This window comes from Oryctolagus cuniculus, chromosome 3 (assembly GCF_964237555.1).
Source record: "Oryctolagus cuniculus chromosome 3, mOryCun1.1, whole genome shotgun sequence".
Taxonomy (NCBI): Eukaryota; Metazoa; Chordata; class Mammalia; order Lagomorpha; family Leporidae; genus Oryctolagus; species Oryctolagus cuniculus.
In genome coordinates this window covers 24,887,681-24,903,448 of record NC_091434.1, presented here as the reverse complement: position 1 = coordinate 24,903,448, position 15,768 = coordinate 24,887,681, and the positions used below count along the sequence as shown (strand labels likewise).

The window sequence follows — 15,768 nt, the reverse complement described above, 5'->3', positions numbered from 1 at the left end:
AACCCCAGTGTTCTAAACATTCTGCAATCAATAGGGCAGAATGCTGAAGAGGTCATCACAATCCCATTAGAGCAAGATCTCTGAGGAGCATTTTAATCAGTAATGTTATAGGTCATCTTTCAAATGGTTGTGAATTTTGGTTAAAACCCACTGGATCTGTTGATTATCAGCTGGTATCTCCTGCATGCAAATTGCTGGCTCGGCAGTGGCAGTGGATGCTAAAAACTTTGCACTTTGTAATTTAATGTAGATTTCAATGAAGTGAACAGTGAGATTCCTGACAGGCATCAGCAACTTTGAAATAGAGTCCTCCAAATTTTTCATACAGTTTGAAAGTAATGAGATTTGTTCCATAAAGTGATAAAATGTATGCCATAAATTATCTCTAAAAGAAGTGTGCTTCTTAAAGCAGTAGTTTCCCTTTGTGGAGACCAGATTTTAAATGTGGCTTAATTGACTTTTTTTTGGGGGGGTGAGTCAAGTGAGGAATATTTTGATAATTTTTTCCCATAATCAAAAAATGGAGCAACCCATGTCATCCAGAGTTGAATTTCACTTGGTTAGAAGGAAAGCCATTGATATGATAAGAATGCTCAAATAGCAGTTAAAATATTTCCTAGTCATCTATGTCCCTTTAGCTTTCAATGACTTCTCAGAAAGGAATCTAGGAGTCAAGTTTTGTTTCTCAGAATACTCAGGATGTTTTCTTGGGCTTTGTACTCTATCTTTAAGAAAGTAGAATTGTTTATTATTAAGGCTTTTCCTTGAAAAAAATTATAATAAACTAAAATCAGTGTGTTTTAATTAACAACCATTAAACTTTATGCAAATCATAAAACAAAGCTAGTTTTTCCTCAGACACTTTAGAAATTTCCCTACCCCTAAATTTACTTGGCACAGTGTTTGCTGGTGAAATAAAATCTATAATATTCTACTGCTAGATAATCTGGTCAAGACAATGCTTGAAGGTTGACTTTTCAGTGGTCTACATGATGAATATTGTGAATTTAAGACTACTTTTAGAGAGTGAGTGTATTTTCATTGCCATAACCAAATATTTAGATCATGACTCATACTCAGAAACCTTCCTCCCAAAGTACTCCTTATAATATTCAAATAAGATGCATACACTTAATTGATTTGGGATATTTTTCATGAATGATGAACACAGATGAAGTTGCCCATATGTATGGTTTAACCAATAAGAAAACAGGTAATGCATAAATGATTATGCACTTTAGTTAACAAACATTTATCAAGTATCTGTTCAGTGCTAAAATGTCTTCTAGGCACTGAGAATACAGGAATACACAATATATCATCAGTTTAGAATCTGTGAGGATAGCAGATGGGAACAAATAAAAATGGAAAGAGATCATTCAGATAATCTCAAGAAGTGATGAGAGCTCTGGATGGGAGGTATAGTACAGAGGGACTGGATTACCCAGGTAGCTAGGGAAGGCCTGCTTGGAAAGACGGCATTCAAGTTGACACCTGCATGATCAAACTACAGCAAAAGAGGAGATATTTGTTACTTTCATTTTTTTTCTCATTGACTTCTAATCAGTTTCATCATTCATAACTACTCTTTTTTTGTTTTTTCTTTTTTTTTGACTTTTATTTAATAAATATAAATTTCCAAAGTACAACTTTTGAATTATAGTGGTTTTTCCCCCCATAACCTCCCTCTCACCCGCAACCATCCCATCTCCCATGTCCCCTCCCATCCCATTCTTCATCATGATTCATTTTCAGTTATCTTTATATACAGATGTTCAACTTAGTATATACTAAGTAAATATTTTTTTAAGAACATTTGAGAGTGGAACCTTTTAAAAACTTGGTCTATTTTTTCCATTTGCAAGGCAGAGTGAAAAAGAGAAACAGACACAAAGAAAAGTAAGCAGACAGAGAAGTCAAGAAAGGCTCCAAAACAATGGCCCATTCCCCAAAACGCCCACATGAGCTGCGGTTGTACCAAGAAGGCACAGACAGCAAGCTGGAAGTCAGCCTGGGTTTCCCATGTGGATGGAAGGGGTCCACTCGCCTAAGCCATCACCTGCCACCCCTCTTCCCACCCCCACCTCTTCTGCATGCACCATCAGGCAGCTGAATTCAGGAGCTGGAACCAGGCCCTCCAATATGGAAAAAATTCTAACCAGCATCTTTTATTTTTTTTAAGATTTATTTTTTAAAAAATTTATTTGAAAGGCATAGCTACAGAGAGAGGAGGAGAGGCACCGAGAGAAAGAGATCTTCCATCCTCTGATTCACTCCCCAAATGACCATATAGCTGGGACTGGGCCAGGCCAAAGCCAGGTGCCCAGATCTTTCAGGTCTCCCCCATGGGTAGCAGGGACCCAAGCACTTAGGCCATCTTCTACTGCTTTCCCTGGCCCATTAGCAGGGAGTGGGGTCAGAAGTGGAGCAGCCAGGACTCGTATCAGCATCCATATGGATGCCAGTGTTTCTGGAAGCATCTTAACTCACTCTGCCGCAATGCCGACCTCGCTTCATCGTGTTCCTGACACATTAATCCAATCTGATCAAAAATTCTCTCACCAAACCAAGACCTATACAACTTTGTTTCAACCACCTCTACAACTAGATTCCACTTTGAAGGGAAGAAATAATCTAAATATCACTTTCTAAAAAATTTAAGGTATACAGGTTTCATGTATTTCATATATATAGATTTAGAAACATAGTGATACTTCCCACCCTTCCCCATCTTGTGCATTCAACTTTACTTTTTGAATTTTTTCCCGGAAAGCCATCAGTGGCTAATTATGTGACTGAATAATAATATTTCTTACCTATCTTTATGTACCTCATAATAACTCGGTAATGTTTGCTGCTATTGCTGCTCTCACTGTGTAGATTAAGGAAGTAAGGCACAGAAAGTTTACATGATTTCGCCAAGATTGCAGCAAGTAAATAGCGCATCTGGGACTGAAACCACCATACTATGGCTGTAGACTGTTTTTAATGAAAATGGCACAGCCACCCAAACAAAGCCAATAAAAATACTTTTTCTAATTTTCCTATTTTTTATTTTTTTAACATTTATTTAAAAATATAAATTTCCATAGTACAACTTTTGGATTATAGTGGCTTTTTCCCCCCATAACCACCCTCCTACCCACAAAAATATCTTAAACTCATCAAATTAAAACATAAAAGTATATTTGTTTGAACACTGCCACGTTTCTGGTAACTGTGAGGCACAACAAGCCTTCAGATAGTGATCATTTCCTTCTGGGCATTTTACAGTCAATGCCAGGTACAGCAACCACATGCTATTTGCAACTTGGGGTCTTGTCAGCTGGACCAAATGCCTTGGACTTCCTCAAGTAAGTCTCAGTGTATCCAGAATTCATAGTAAATGTGCACTTACTATAAACATATGAGAAACTCTATGCAGCAATTCTGTAATATCATGTTCTCTCTCTCTTTTTTAATTTTGTTTATCTTATTTGAAAGGCAGAAAGATTTCCTATTCACTGGTTCACTCCCCAAATGCCCATAACAGACAGGGCCAGGCTAAGCTAAACTAGGAACCTGGAACTCCATCTGGGTCTCCCATGTGGGTGGCAGGGACCCAGCTAGTGAAGTCATACTTGCTACCTCTAGAAGTGGATATCAGCAAGAAACTGAAATCCAGAACCACAGCTAAGACTCAGATTCAAGCACTTCCATATGGGGTGTGGGTGTCATAAATAGCACCTTAACCACTGCTTGGGATGCCAAATGCCTGCCCCAGTTATTATTCTAATAATTGTATGTTAGCTCTTATTGATGACCCTGTTAACTTCCAAACTCTCACAAGAAACATACTTGGTGAATTTTCCACAATTATTCCATCATTCCATTAATCTACATTCTGAATTCTCAGGCTACTTTCCCAACAACAATAACAAAAACAGTACTAGCATTCCACTATTTCTGAGATTCTTGTACCTTCCCTCAAATTCTCCAAGAATTCTCAAAAACTACATTGACTTTGGGATTTCAGGATCAAGGTAATTGGAAGCTAACCATTTTTAAAGCAGATGTGTTGCCATGATTCCTTTCTATACGATGACGGAATTCTGAATTTTAGTCACCTAAGCAAATATTTTTAAATGATCTTGTTTTGCTCCTTTAATTTACATATAAAATATTTTATATATGTTACAATAAACAATAAATATATATGTGAATTTCAAAATCATAGCAAAATAGAATTTTTTATACTCTCCCTATATATTAACTACCACAAATAAGAGTTAACATGACATTTATTTTCAGGTCTGGCTTATTTCACTTAGTATAATGACCTCCAGTTCCAAAAAATAATTTTAATTTAATTTCCACAAATTTTCGAAGTGCCGTCATACACACACACACACACACATACACACATGAATGTATACAGCAGGTTACCCCATCGCCCCTTTGTAGATTAGTGGAGCGGGGACATGATTTATATTTGCCAAACAAGGCACACAATCAGTAATAGAACTACAGATGAAATGCACAGTCCTGCTTAAATGTAGTTTAACATTAAAGATTCAAAAACACAACTACTAACCTGGAGGTATAGTATATTTATAACAGAAATACAATACTCAGACCATCTAATACATACATTAACAAATAGGGGATGGTGTTTTAGCTCAGTGGGTTAAACTACAGCTTGCAATACCAGTATCCCATATCAGATTGCCAATTTGAGGCCTGGCTACTCCACTTTCAACTGAGCTTCTTGCTAATGTGCCTGGGAAAGCCATGGGTGATGACCCAAGTACTTGAACCTCTGGCACCCACGTGGGAGAGACCTGGATGAAGGTTCTGGCTCCTGGCTTCGATCCAACCCAGACCTGGCTGTTATGGTCATTGGGAGAGTTAAACAGCAGATGGAATCTCTCTCTCTCTCTGTTTTTCCTAATAAATAAATGAATCTTAAAGAAAGCAAGTAAATTTGAGCCCTAATTCTAATTCCAGTTAAAGTTTATGAAAAATTATAGTGAATGTTACTTTATTTTTGAAAAATTGCATACCAAAAATGTTCTGTGAGATTTCTTAGAAAAACATTTTTTTTTTTCTGTGTAAAATTTAGGATGTTGTCATTTAGTCATCTTACTTAGCAAATCTCTAGATGACAAAAGCCATGTACTACTCAGTATTTCACATGTTCTTCTAAGGAAAACTAGTAATAATAACTTTTCCAAGTGCTTGTTTCAGCTTTTTTTGTTCCTCTGAGGATAGCTTTACTCTTTAATCTTTGGTTTTATGGGGATGTTTTTAAATTTAATCTATATTTTTCACATTGAAGAATCCAATAAGAGGAAGTTTGTAACCGGCTCAGTGCTTAAAGACATAAAGATTTATGCAAAGAGCCCAACCTTTCAGAGTTTGACACTGTAAGGGGCGGGGAGGGGGAGGATTTCCGAAGGCTGATCTTAATGTCAAAATAGCTTGCTGCTCACTCCTAGTAAGTGATCACTATATCAATGATATTTTTTCCAAAAACCAGGGGAAGGCCAAGGCAATCGAGAAAGTCAAGTTGAGAAGGAGAATAACAGTGGTATCAAACTTGGTGAGAGCATGAAAGGAGAGTGCCCTGAGAAGGTTGGCAGGGACTGACAGGGACCTCAGAAGGAAGTTGATGGATTACATTTGAGGGTTCAGAAGAAGAGGGTCCCATGGAAGCTTGAGATATGAAGAAATGGACTGAGATAAAGAATATTTTAGAAAAAATGTAATGAACATAAAGTGGGAACTAGCATGGTTACTACAAAAGATTCTGGGTTAGGATGGGATGGACCACAGCACATAAATAAAAATCAAAGGCAGGCAGGATTGGAAGTTACCAGTGGTTGGGGAAATTTTTTATTTTTCTAATTATGTTTTTCATTATTAAAGCCCCTTCCGAAACTATACTTTTATTGCTATGTTTTGTTGCCTTAGTTCCTCCCCAGAGTATGTTAGGACCTCAATGCTGAATTGTACACATGTATACACCCTTTAACCAGTTTCTCTCTTTTCCTGGACCACTATTTATGCTTCTCCATGTCACTTCTAAGTATAGATGCCAGGCTCCAGGACTTAAGGATGACACAGACCCCAGGCATACAAGTCACACGACAATCTAATTTTGACCTGGTATAATTTCCTAACAAGTTTGCAGCAAATAATAAAAGAAAAAGCAACAGAATTTCCATGGTAATCTCTTATGTAGTAAACACCCAAGATAGTGAAATTATATTTTTTAGCAGGAAGTACCTATGCTGTATAAATCAATTACACAGTTACTAATGTCCATTGCTGTGTATGTGAGCCACATGGAGAAGGGTACAAGGTATCTGGAAGTCAACTACAAAGATGCGGGTACACAGAATAGTGATGCTTGCTATCTAGTAGTGGCGTGGTACAGCAGACTGCCTGGATTCAAATTCTGACTCTGCCACTTACTACCTGAGGACCTGGAAAAGCTATTGACTTTCTTTCCGTCTGTCTCCTCTAAGGGGTGAGGATAAAAAAGAATCTTCTGTCATAGGGTTATTACAAGAGATAAGTAAATTAATATAGGTAAATTGCTCAGCATGACACCTAGTAACTAGCAATGTTCAGAGAAACTTTAAATTTGAATGGTTTTCTTCATCAGGCTGTGTTGGTAAACTAATTGTTCAAATCTCTCTTAAAAACCACAGTTACTTAGAAGTAAACATTTTGCATTGAAAATACAGGCTCTTTCCAAGAATTTTGATTCCCAGAGCCAGTCCACTAAAGTTACTCAGACCAGTTCTTTCAGCAATAAGGGAACTAGGAAGAACAAATGTTCACTGTGAAAAAAAGGGTGGTATGTGGAGGAGACTGTATTATTAGTGGCTCCCTTTTTCTGTCACACTGACAATATACTTGCTATCCTTAGGAAGCTATGTGAAAATACTTCCTTGCAATTGAACCAAGCAAAGGGTCGCGCTCTGACAAATTTGCTCAGGAGCCTTCGGTATCACAATGGAGTTTGCAAAATGAGAAGCAATATCACAGCCCTGGTTTATACTTCTGTTTTCTTAATTAAAATTTTCTGTAAGATTAAGCTTTTTCCTAATTTACTGAGAATATTCAGTAAGGAGTTTCAGTAAAATCCCAGCCCTTCAGCTAATACAATAGATCCAGCTGAAATGCTTATTAAATACAGTACACCACAAGACAAGAGCCTAACTGTATCCATCAATAAACTTATTGATCATGCTAAGAAATAGCAATACTTGACCACATAATCTATGTCTAATCACCTTATTCTCACTAAATACAAAAGTAAAATATTTAATTTAGGTTTTCTTTATGCAGAAAGCAAAGATCAAACGATTTTTTCAAAAATAATTAAACAATTGAATGATGCTCACCCCAACAGGCTGCCTGAGTTAAGAACTACTGGTGTTACCCGAAGTGTCAGCTCCAGGAAAAACAACAGCAGACAGAGATGATGGACAGTAGCCATAGAAACAACAAGAGAGTTTTAATTAACACAGTTGCTGGTGAGGAACTGTGGCATCAGGTCAGAGTCAGAGGTTACTAAGAACAAATGGTTTGATTAGAGAAATATGGACATCTTAGGACTTCAAAAAGCTCCAAGTTTTCATTACATAATTCTAAACATTACTTTTATGAGAAACTAGAGCCATGAATTACAAAGGATGAGAAAGTCAGAGTAGCCATTGCTTTGGATTACTTGTGATATAGGCAGTTTCTAGGAAAGAAAGAAAGAAAAACTCCTCGGTCGGTAAGTACTGTGAAGACAAAAAAAAAATTTCCTATGTTTTTTCCCCTCTTAATTAATCACTTCTCAATTCCAGTTTTAGGGTCTTGGACTCTTAAAGTGAATAGTGGCTTTTTAGGTCGATCAATTTTAGTTCATTCATAAAAGCAAGCAGGCAAGATGAAAGGTATTCACTAAATCTTTCAAGAGGTAATACCTGGATGTTTGGATCTCAAATGCAATTTCCTCTAAAATTCACATTGGAAAAAATACCATTTAGAGTCTAGGGTCGCTTGAAAAAGAGTTCATAAAAGGGTAAAGGTGTCTTCTTATCATTTCAACATCCTCAGTAATTCTCCTATTTCTCAGGAAGAAAAAAATGACAAATGAAAAAAAAAACATTTCATATGTTCCAGTGTCATTGCTGTTTACCAGAGGTGGACAGGGCATCTGGGAACCAACCCAGGAAGACATATGACTTGTACAAACATTTCTCTGGAAAGTAGGAGCCAAAGACATAGGGAAGGCCATAGACGAGTATTTTAGTTTTAGATGGCAACTTGAGCTGCACATCACAGCCACCTTGGCTTGGATGTCTAGGTCACCTTCAATTGGAGGAAAATAATCATGCACATGGTAAATGAAGTAAAACAGTAAAGCCACTTTAAACACTGATGTTTTATCTTCTGACAGCATATGAATGTGCAAGCATTAAGTTATAGGAGAAAAGGGGCTAATTTTAGATTTGTTCCTAGCCCTCTCCATGTGAATGGTGTCGCTGTGAGCCCAGCAATGAAGTTCACTGTGTTGTAGCAGACTGCGCAGTTCCTGAGTGTGTCAACCCAGTCTATGAACCAGAACAATGTTGTCCTGTCTGCAAAAATGGTAAGACCACATTGCATTAGCTTTCAAAGAGGGGTTAGTACAAAATACGAATATTTTCCCCCTGCACACCATTCAATGCAAGAGCCCTCTAAAATCTACCCTTGACTTCTCAATATGGATATGGCCAATTTATAGCTTTATCCCACGTTCAAGTGAAAATAAATCAGTGATGGGTAAATTTTGCAGCCTTCCAACTGGGGAATTAAAGCTCCTGTAAGCTTTGTTGTGATCCCTATTATTTATTGTTGACTTATAAGGAGGATATCAAAAAGAAAATAGTGATTTTTTTTTGTAATGATATTTCTCTCTTACGGAGTCTATAAAGTAGTTCGGTAGTTCACCCCATTTCAGAGTACAGAAGCCAGGGTATAGAGTAGGGTAAATGCCAGGAATTTTGCTTTTGGGATTGATGAGACTTGAGGTTTAAAGTTAAGTTATGAAAGAAATATCAATCTAATTATCAATACACTTAGATTCAACACAGAAAACTAAAAATCTTAGGCATTTTTATCCTAGGTTTTATAACCTAGCAAGCCTTGCTCTTGCAGTAATTGCTATAGAGGAGAGTTTGGCATATTTATGAGGTTATGGATTCCTTTTTGTCCCTTGTGGAATAGAGAGATTGGAATCACTAAATATCCTAATCGCCCAAAATCAACTGTTTGCTACATAAAAGAAAATGCAATGCCATGACTCCAGTTCAGCAAACCAGCAACACCAATAGCACACTCTTCCCAGGCGTCATGCACTACGGAAAGAGAAGACAGTAAGTCTCCACTAGGTAACAATTCACAAATTCCTCCCTCCTGGACTTACTATCTACTTGAAAAACTGTTTCTAGCCCTTAGTTAAGCAATCTTCACTGTAATGCTGAATCCTTTTGCCTTTTGGGTGTTGGTAGTATTCATTTTCCTCTATTATATATTATTTTCTTTGAATTTGGAATTTTGTTAGCCCATCTACAAATCTTTCCTTTCACAGAAAGTTAATAAGCAAAAAAGTATGAAATTATTTAAAAACAAAAGTAGCAAAAAAAAATTTAAAAAAATAAAAATAAAATTAAAAAAAAGGCCGGCGCCGCAGCTCACTAGGCTAATCCTCCACCTTGTGGCGCCGGCACACTGGGTTCTAGTCCCAGTCGGGGTGTCGGATTCTGTCCCGGTTGCCCCTCTTCCAGGCCAGCTCTCTGCTGTGGCCAGGGAAGTGCAGTGGAGAATGGCCCAAGTGCTTGGGCCCTGCACCCCATGGGAGACCAGGAGAAGCACCTGGCTCCTGGCTTCGGATCGGCGCAGTGCGCCGGCTGCAGCACGCCAGCCGCGGCGGCCATTGGAGGGTGAACCAACAGCAAAGGAAGACCTTTCTCTCTGTCTCTTTCTCTCTCACTGTCCACTCTGCCTATCAAAAAAAAAAAATTTTTAAAGTAGCTATGGTTACATTTATATTTTTTGTGTGTTTTGGTATGTTCCCAATGGATTTATCAAGAACCCATCAAACATTTCCCCAGTCATAGATTGTACTATTTTTGGTGATATAAATCCATTACACTATTAAATTGCTCACCTGGCTTCTCTTTTTCTTCTTATTCCCCTAATCTAACTACTTGTCATAGTAATCATCTCTAGAAGGTAGAAATAATGATCCCAATGAGGCTCTAACATATGTAATATATGCAAAAGCATCAAATATAAGACTTTATATTTTTAAGAGAATTTTGAAAAAGCCATGTAAGGTACAGGAAAGAACAATATGGTGACTTAATGGCTGAAAAATAGGACCTATGAGGACAGACTGAAGGAGTTAGCATAATTTGTCCTGGAGAAGAGAAGGCTCCAGGGAGACCTAACTGTAATAAAGTATATGGATGCTTAGTCTAAAATGGAAGATGACCTGTTGTTTTCATTTTCTCCAAGGATAAAAGGAAGAAAATCTCAACTACCTAATCAATCTCTACAAGCAGGATTGACAAGTCTGACTGAATTTTTTTTGTTGTTTTGTTTTTCTGTAAGCTACTATCTAAATAGCTCCTTGAGGATCTTTCCTTCCTTCAGTGGCTCTGGTTAACTTCATCTCACTTGTAATCAAAATTCTGTTTATAGTTTAAGGCTCTTGTCTGGATAGAACTCAGCATATTCACAAAATTAAACTTCCAAGGCCATATATTTAGTATATATTTTGTATGCAGGCATGCACCACATCAACCTAGTTAGTCTACACCAAAGCCTGTCATATATCCAGAATTAATATCTACATCAAATGTTAAATCAGCCACTACCAACTAGTCACACTTAATTTGATGTCACCCAAGATTAGCCTGTTTCTATCACATGTCTTGATAGAGAAATTTGTCTTCAAATGAAAGCCTCTTTCTACAAATTGTGTAAAGAATGAACTTTAATTTTTCAATTAATTAGTAATCCATTAGTATACTTGATAAACAGATGTTGGGTGCACAAGGTATAATCAAGTTTTCTGAATTTTTTCTTCCATGAAGCACTAAAAATAACCACTTCTGTTTCATATTGCTATTTCTAAATAAGCATAGATTGTTTTTGAAGGGAAATTAATCTGAATTTAAAATAGAAAGACTAACTTTCATTATAGTATAACACTGAGCTGTTACCTTTTTCTATAGTTAAATGCCACTAATTAATCACTTGTGCCAAACAATAACAACAACAAAGTGTAAACACTGTCAAGAGAGAGCACACGAAGGGCACTGGAGTCTCATCATCACTGGTGGCCCTGATAATTTTATCCTGAACATAGGCTCAGTGCCACAGCTCCTGTGCTCTCTTCATTTACAGAACTGAAGGGAAACTAAGTGTTGACTTTAAGAGAATATAACCAGAACAGTATCTTAAATTTCCAATACATGGTGAGTCTGTGTCTTCCACATTATAGTGAAAACTACTTTTTAAAAATGTTATTATTTTCTTAGTCTTAGAAAACAAGTTAAGAACAGGACTTATGATTGAAAGGGAGTGGCAATGGATTTTAATTTGTAAACTGTCTAATAACATTGTTTCATATTTTCTTAAATCTTCATGAATATTGATAATTTTCACAGGAAAATAATTACCAGTTTTCATAAATGCTGATCACCTTAACTGTCAAATATTTCCATTTTGCATACCAAGATTGATTTTCTGCCTCCCAAAAATTAGAATTTGGTAAAAGCAAAACACATTATAGATATAAAAGAAAAGCCTAAGGTGATAGAATCTACCACATCTAATCTTAAAACTCAACATTCAGTTAATATTAAAATCCTTATTTTGAGATTACTTAAGAGCAAACAAGGAAGCATAAAATTTAGTTTTCTCAGAAAATATTAATTTAACAATGAACACATATACATTTTAGAAACAAGTATTTTAATATTATAAAATTATAAACAGTTGTAGCATTACTGGATTCTTGGAAATATAATTTGCATTAATAATTTAAGGATATATACATTCAGAAATTTTCTATTATATAAAGGAAAAAAAACTTAAAATATTCAGGTCTCAATGATAACCTCAAGCAAGAATTCCAGTGCTTAGCTATGAATATAGCCAAACTATAAAATATACTCCATTCTCATTAAAGTCAGTTCAGTACTATGAAAGGCTATTGATATAATCCAAGTAAAATAAAAATGTTAAACAAAGATCTGAATGATTAGGCCCAGTACACATTAACACATTAACCAGGAGGGAAAAGATGAAGGTAATGTTTTATTGGAGTAGAATTGAAGGAATTGGTATAGGAATTCCTAGTTGTTAAACATATTATTAAGCATTTGTTTCTCCCTTCTCACTACATGTGAAGAGCTAGTAATCCAAATGACTGCCTGAAAAATATAACATTTCCATACTATCTTTCCCTGTGATTGTGTTTCTACCTTTCAGTCCCAGCCCTTTCAATGTGAAATAATGAGAATTCTTTATTATTTTTATAATATGAAAAAATTAAATTGGCACAGCCAGCATCTGCTTAAAGAAAACGCTCCAGTTTAGAGTATCATACAAATACTTGAACTATTTGAACTGGCCATACATTTGACTGGTACCATGTACCTACTTACATAGTATTTATTGTATTTATTTCTACTGAGAAGTAATATTAATTTTAACATCTTGCTTGGTAGCCACTCAGTCATTTCACTTTTATTTATTCCTTTATTTTTTACTTTTTAACTGATAGCTAAAAATTGCAATACTTGTATAATGTTCAAATTGGAGTAAATATTTCTATACACTTGAGCATTATTTCTTTATAGTGAAAACATTCAAAATCCTTTCTCTTCTTTAGAAAGATAAACTGTACATTACTACCATCTATAGTCACCCTACTATGCAGTACAACAGAACTTCTTTCACCTAACTTGGTACTTTCTTACCATCGTCCTTTATTCTCCCCAGATTCTAGAAACCATTCTGCTTTCAATTTCTATGAGTTCAACTGTTTTAGATACCACATATGAATGAGATCATGTAGTACTTTTCTTTCTGTGCTTGGTTTATTCCACTTCACATATTGACCTACAATTCCATCCGTGCTGACACAAATGACAGGATTGCATCATTTTATGGCTGAAAAGTATTCCATTGTGTAAATGTACTTTTTTATCCATTCATCAGTTGATGAACACTTATTTTGTTTCCATTTTGGGTGGATAGTACTATTATGAATAGTGCTACAATACACAAGGGAGTACACATGTCTCTTGAACACACTGGTTTATTTTTAAATTATACCTGGTAGTGGGACTGCTAGATCATGTGGAGCCCTAATTTCCGTTGCATGAGGAAGCTTCTTACTTTTTTCCACAATGGTTGTATTAATTTTCTTTCCTAGCAACAGTGTGCAAGCATTCTCTTTTTTTTCCTACCTCCTCACAAGCTTGTGCTATCTTTTGCCTTTTTTATAGTAGCCATTCTAACTGAAGCAAGGGGACATCTCATTATGTTTCTGATTTACATTTCCTAAGGATAAGTGATACTGAACATTTTTTCAAGTATCTGTTGGCCATCTGTATGTATTCCTTTGAAAAATGTCCATTTAGATCTTTTACCCATTTTTTTACTCGGCCTATTTGTTTTTATGTGCTCAAATTGTTTGAGTTATTTATTTATTCTAGACATTAACCCTTGACAGATTATATTTTCTCTCATTCTATAAAGTTATTCCATTTTTCAGTAGTACATACATGCTAACATTTGGTCAATTCATTCAGAAATCCGTAAAATATGAATTGACACCCATATTCAATATAAATTTATAATGTCAAACATCTGGAGTAAAAATATGTAGCCAGATATTGGAATATTTTAGGAGACTCTGTTTAAATGCCTTTTTTTTTTATCATTTCATCAACTAGCATATAAGTGAGTTCTTTGTTTTCACTGGAATGTAGAGTCACTCATTATTCATGGCTCTGAGAAAAAAGCTACCTCTAGAAAATCAGATTAGATGGGACATTCTCACAAAATCCTTCATGCAAATTAAATAAGGAGTTTTAATATCTAACTAGACTTAAATTGTTGGAAATACCATTGAAATATTTAGTTTCCGATTCCTTACTGTTTTCTAATTTGGTAGTGATAGAAATAAGGCAAGAAATTGACTTGTCACAAGGGCAAATAGGAGAAGAATAACAAAGGGGAGGAGCCATGCACAAACATGAAGGAGAAAGGAACTTAAAGATATCTAATAGCTTCCAACAGAACATGGAATAACTTGTTTATATTCTTAACATGCAGATTCCTTGTAATAAATAAAAGAAAAATAATTCTATGGTGAGGGAACGGGAAAACAGTACATAAAGGAAATTTGCATAAGAAGGAAATCAAACATCTTATAGTAAATTTTGGAAAAATTATCTTATCTTCAAAAGGAACCAGGGAGATAGAAATTAAAACAACAAAAATTCAATTTTGTATCAACAATAGCTTGAGATTATAACACCTCACACTGGCAAAGATAAAGAGAAAAGTGTTTCAAAAGAGTTGAGAAAATGTTAGACAAATTTCAGAAGGAATTTTCTTTTTAACTTTTCTTGTCACTTGAAGTCAGTAATTTCACCTTTTGTACTTTGTCCCACAGTCATGAACAAAATTTTCATCACATTTTAAGAGAGAAAAGTTGGGAGAAAGCAAAAAGGTCCTTCAACGAGGTAATAAAATATATTACAGCATTTCAAGTCCCTACTGACAATTTTTGCTGCCCTATAAAATAAGCAAGAACTGTACAGTTTACCCTATTTTCCACATGATACAGTAACACATATATAATATATTCCTGGTAAGTGAAATATACTTCAAATATTTTTTATTTATAAATGAAGTACAATTATAAGCAATAAATATTAAATTTGTAGGTATATATATAGAGAGAGAAGGAGCACAATAGAATATTACTATGATTCATTGATTACTTTTAGGGAGATGTGAGAGGGTGAAGGGAGGAGGAAAAAGGACAAAGATCTTCAATATCTTAAGCATTTGCAAGCTAGTAATAATAAAAACAACAGAAAAGTTTGTGAAGAGGTAGTTCACAAACGAAATATGTTTTAAAAAATCTAGAAATTATTCAGTGCCACTAATAATCAAATTAGATTGTTTTTAAACCATTTTTGTTATTTTCATATGTAGCATAGTGAAAGTTCTGGAAGACTATACCTTAAGCCTTTATGGTGATCGAACGAACAGAAGAGAAAGTAAGGAGTGGAAAGAAGTGGTAGAAGCAGGAAACTGACTTTTTGTTTCATGGGTCTCTAGTGAATGAATTTTCTCAAATTTATTATATTTTCACAATTTAAAAGATACCATCAACCCTTTAAATAACAGATAATTCTAGTGTTAATGAAGTTTTCCAGAGAAGAGAGACAATAAACTTTTTTATGAGGTGCACTGACATAAAGTAAAGATTACCAAATATAAAATGCAGCTAAAGAGAGACAATTATTGTGATTATTAATGTGAATACAGCTACAAATTCCTCTGTCTACAAGCTTGGGGGTGTAGATTGTGCTGAGGGAATGGAGTTCATATATATTGTTTAAGAGGTAACATTACACGGGGTCTAAGGCAGCCTTTGTCACTACATGAACCTTTCCTCAAAGTGTATGAAGAGACTGAATAGACAAGAGT

General features: G+C 35.4%; 1 protein-coding gene across 3 annotated transcripts in view; it reads left to right on the top strand.

Moving 5' to 3' along the window:
* Positions 1–15,768, top strand: part of VWC2L (von Willebrand factor C domain containing 2 like) — a 163,576-nt gene that overhangs the window by 19,720 nt on the left and 128,088 nt on the right. Inside the window, exons 3-4 of one of the 3 annotated variants that reach the window (XM_051849155.2) lie at positions 8,503–8,632; positions 14,723–14,792. The exons of 1 other annotated variant lie outside the window; for it this stretch is intronic. In XM_051849155.2, the coding sequence (XP_051705115.1) occupies positions 8,503–8,632; positions 14,723–14,751 (159 nt within the window). In that variant the 3' untranslated portion in view covers positions 14,752–14,792. The remainder of the gene's footprint in view (positions 1–8,502; positions 8,633–14,722; positions 14,793–15,768) is intronic. One more of the 3 variants, XM_002712459.5, reaches the window with a different exon arrangement.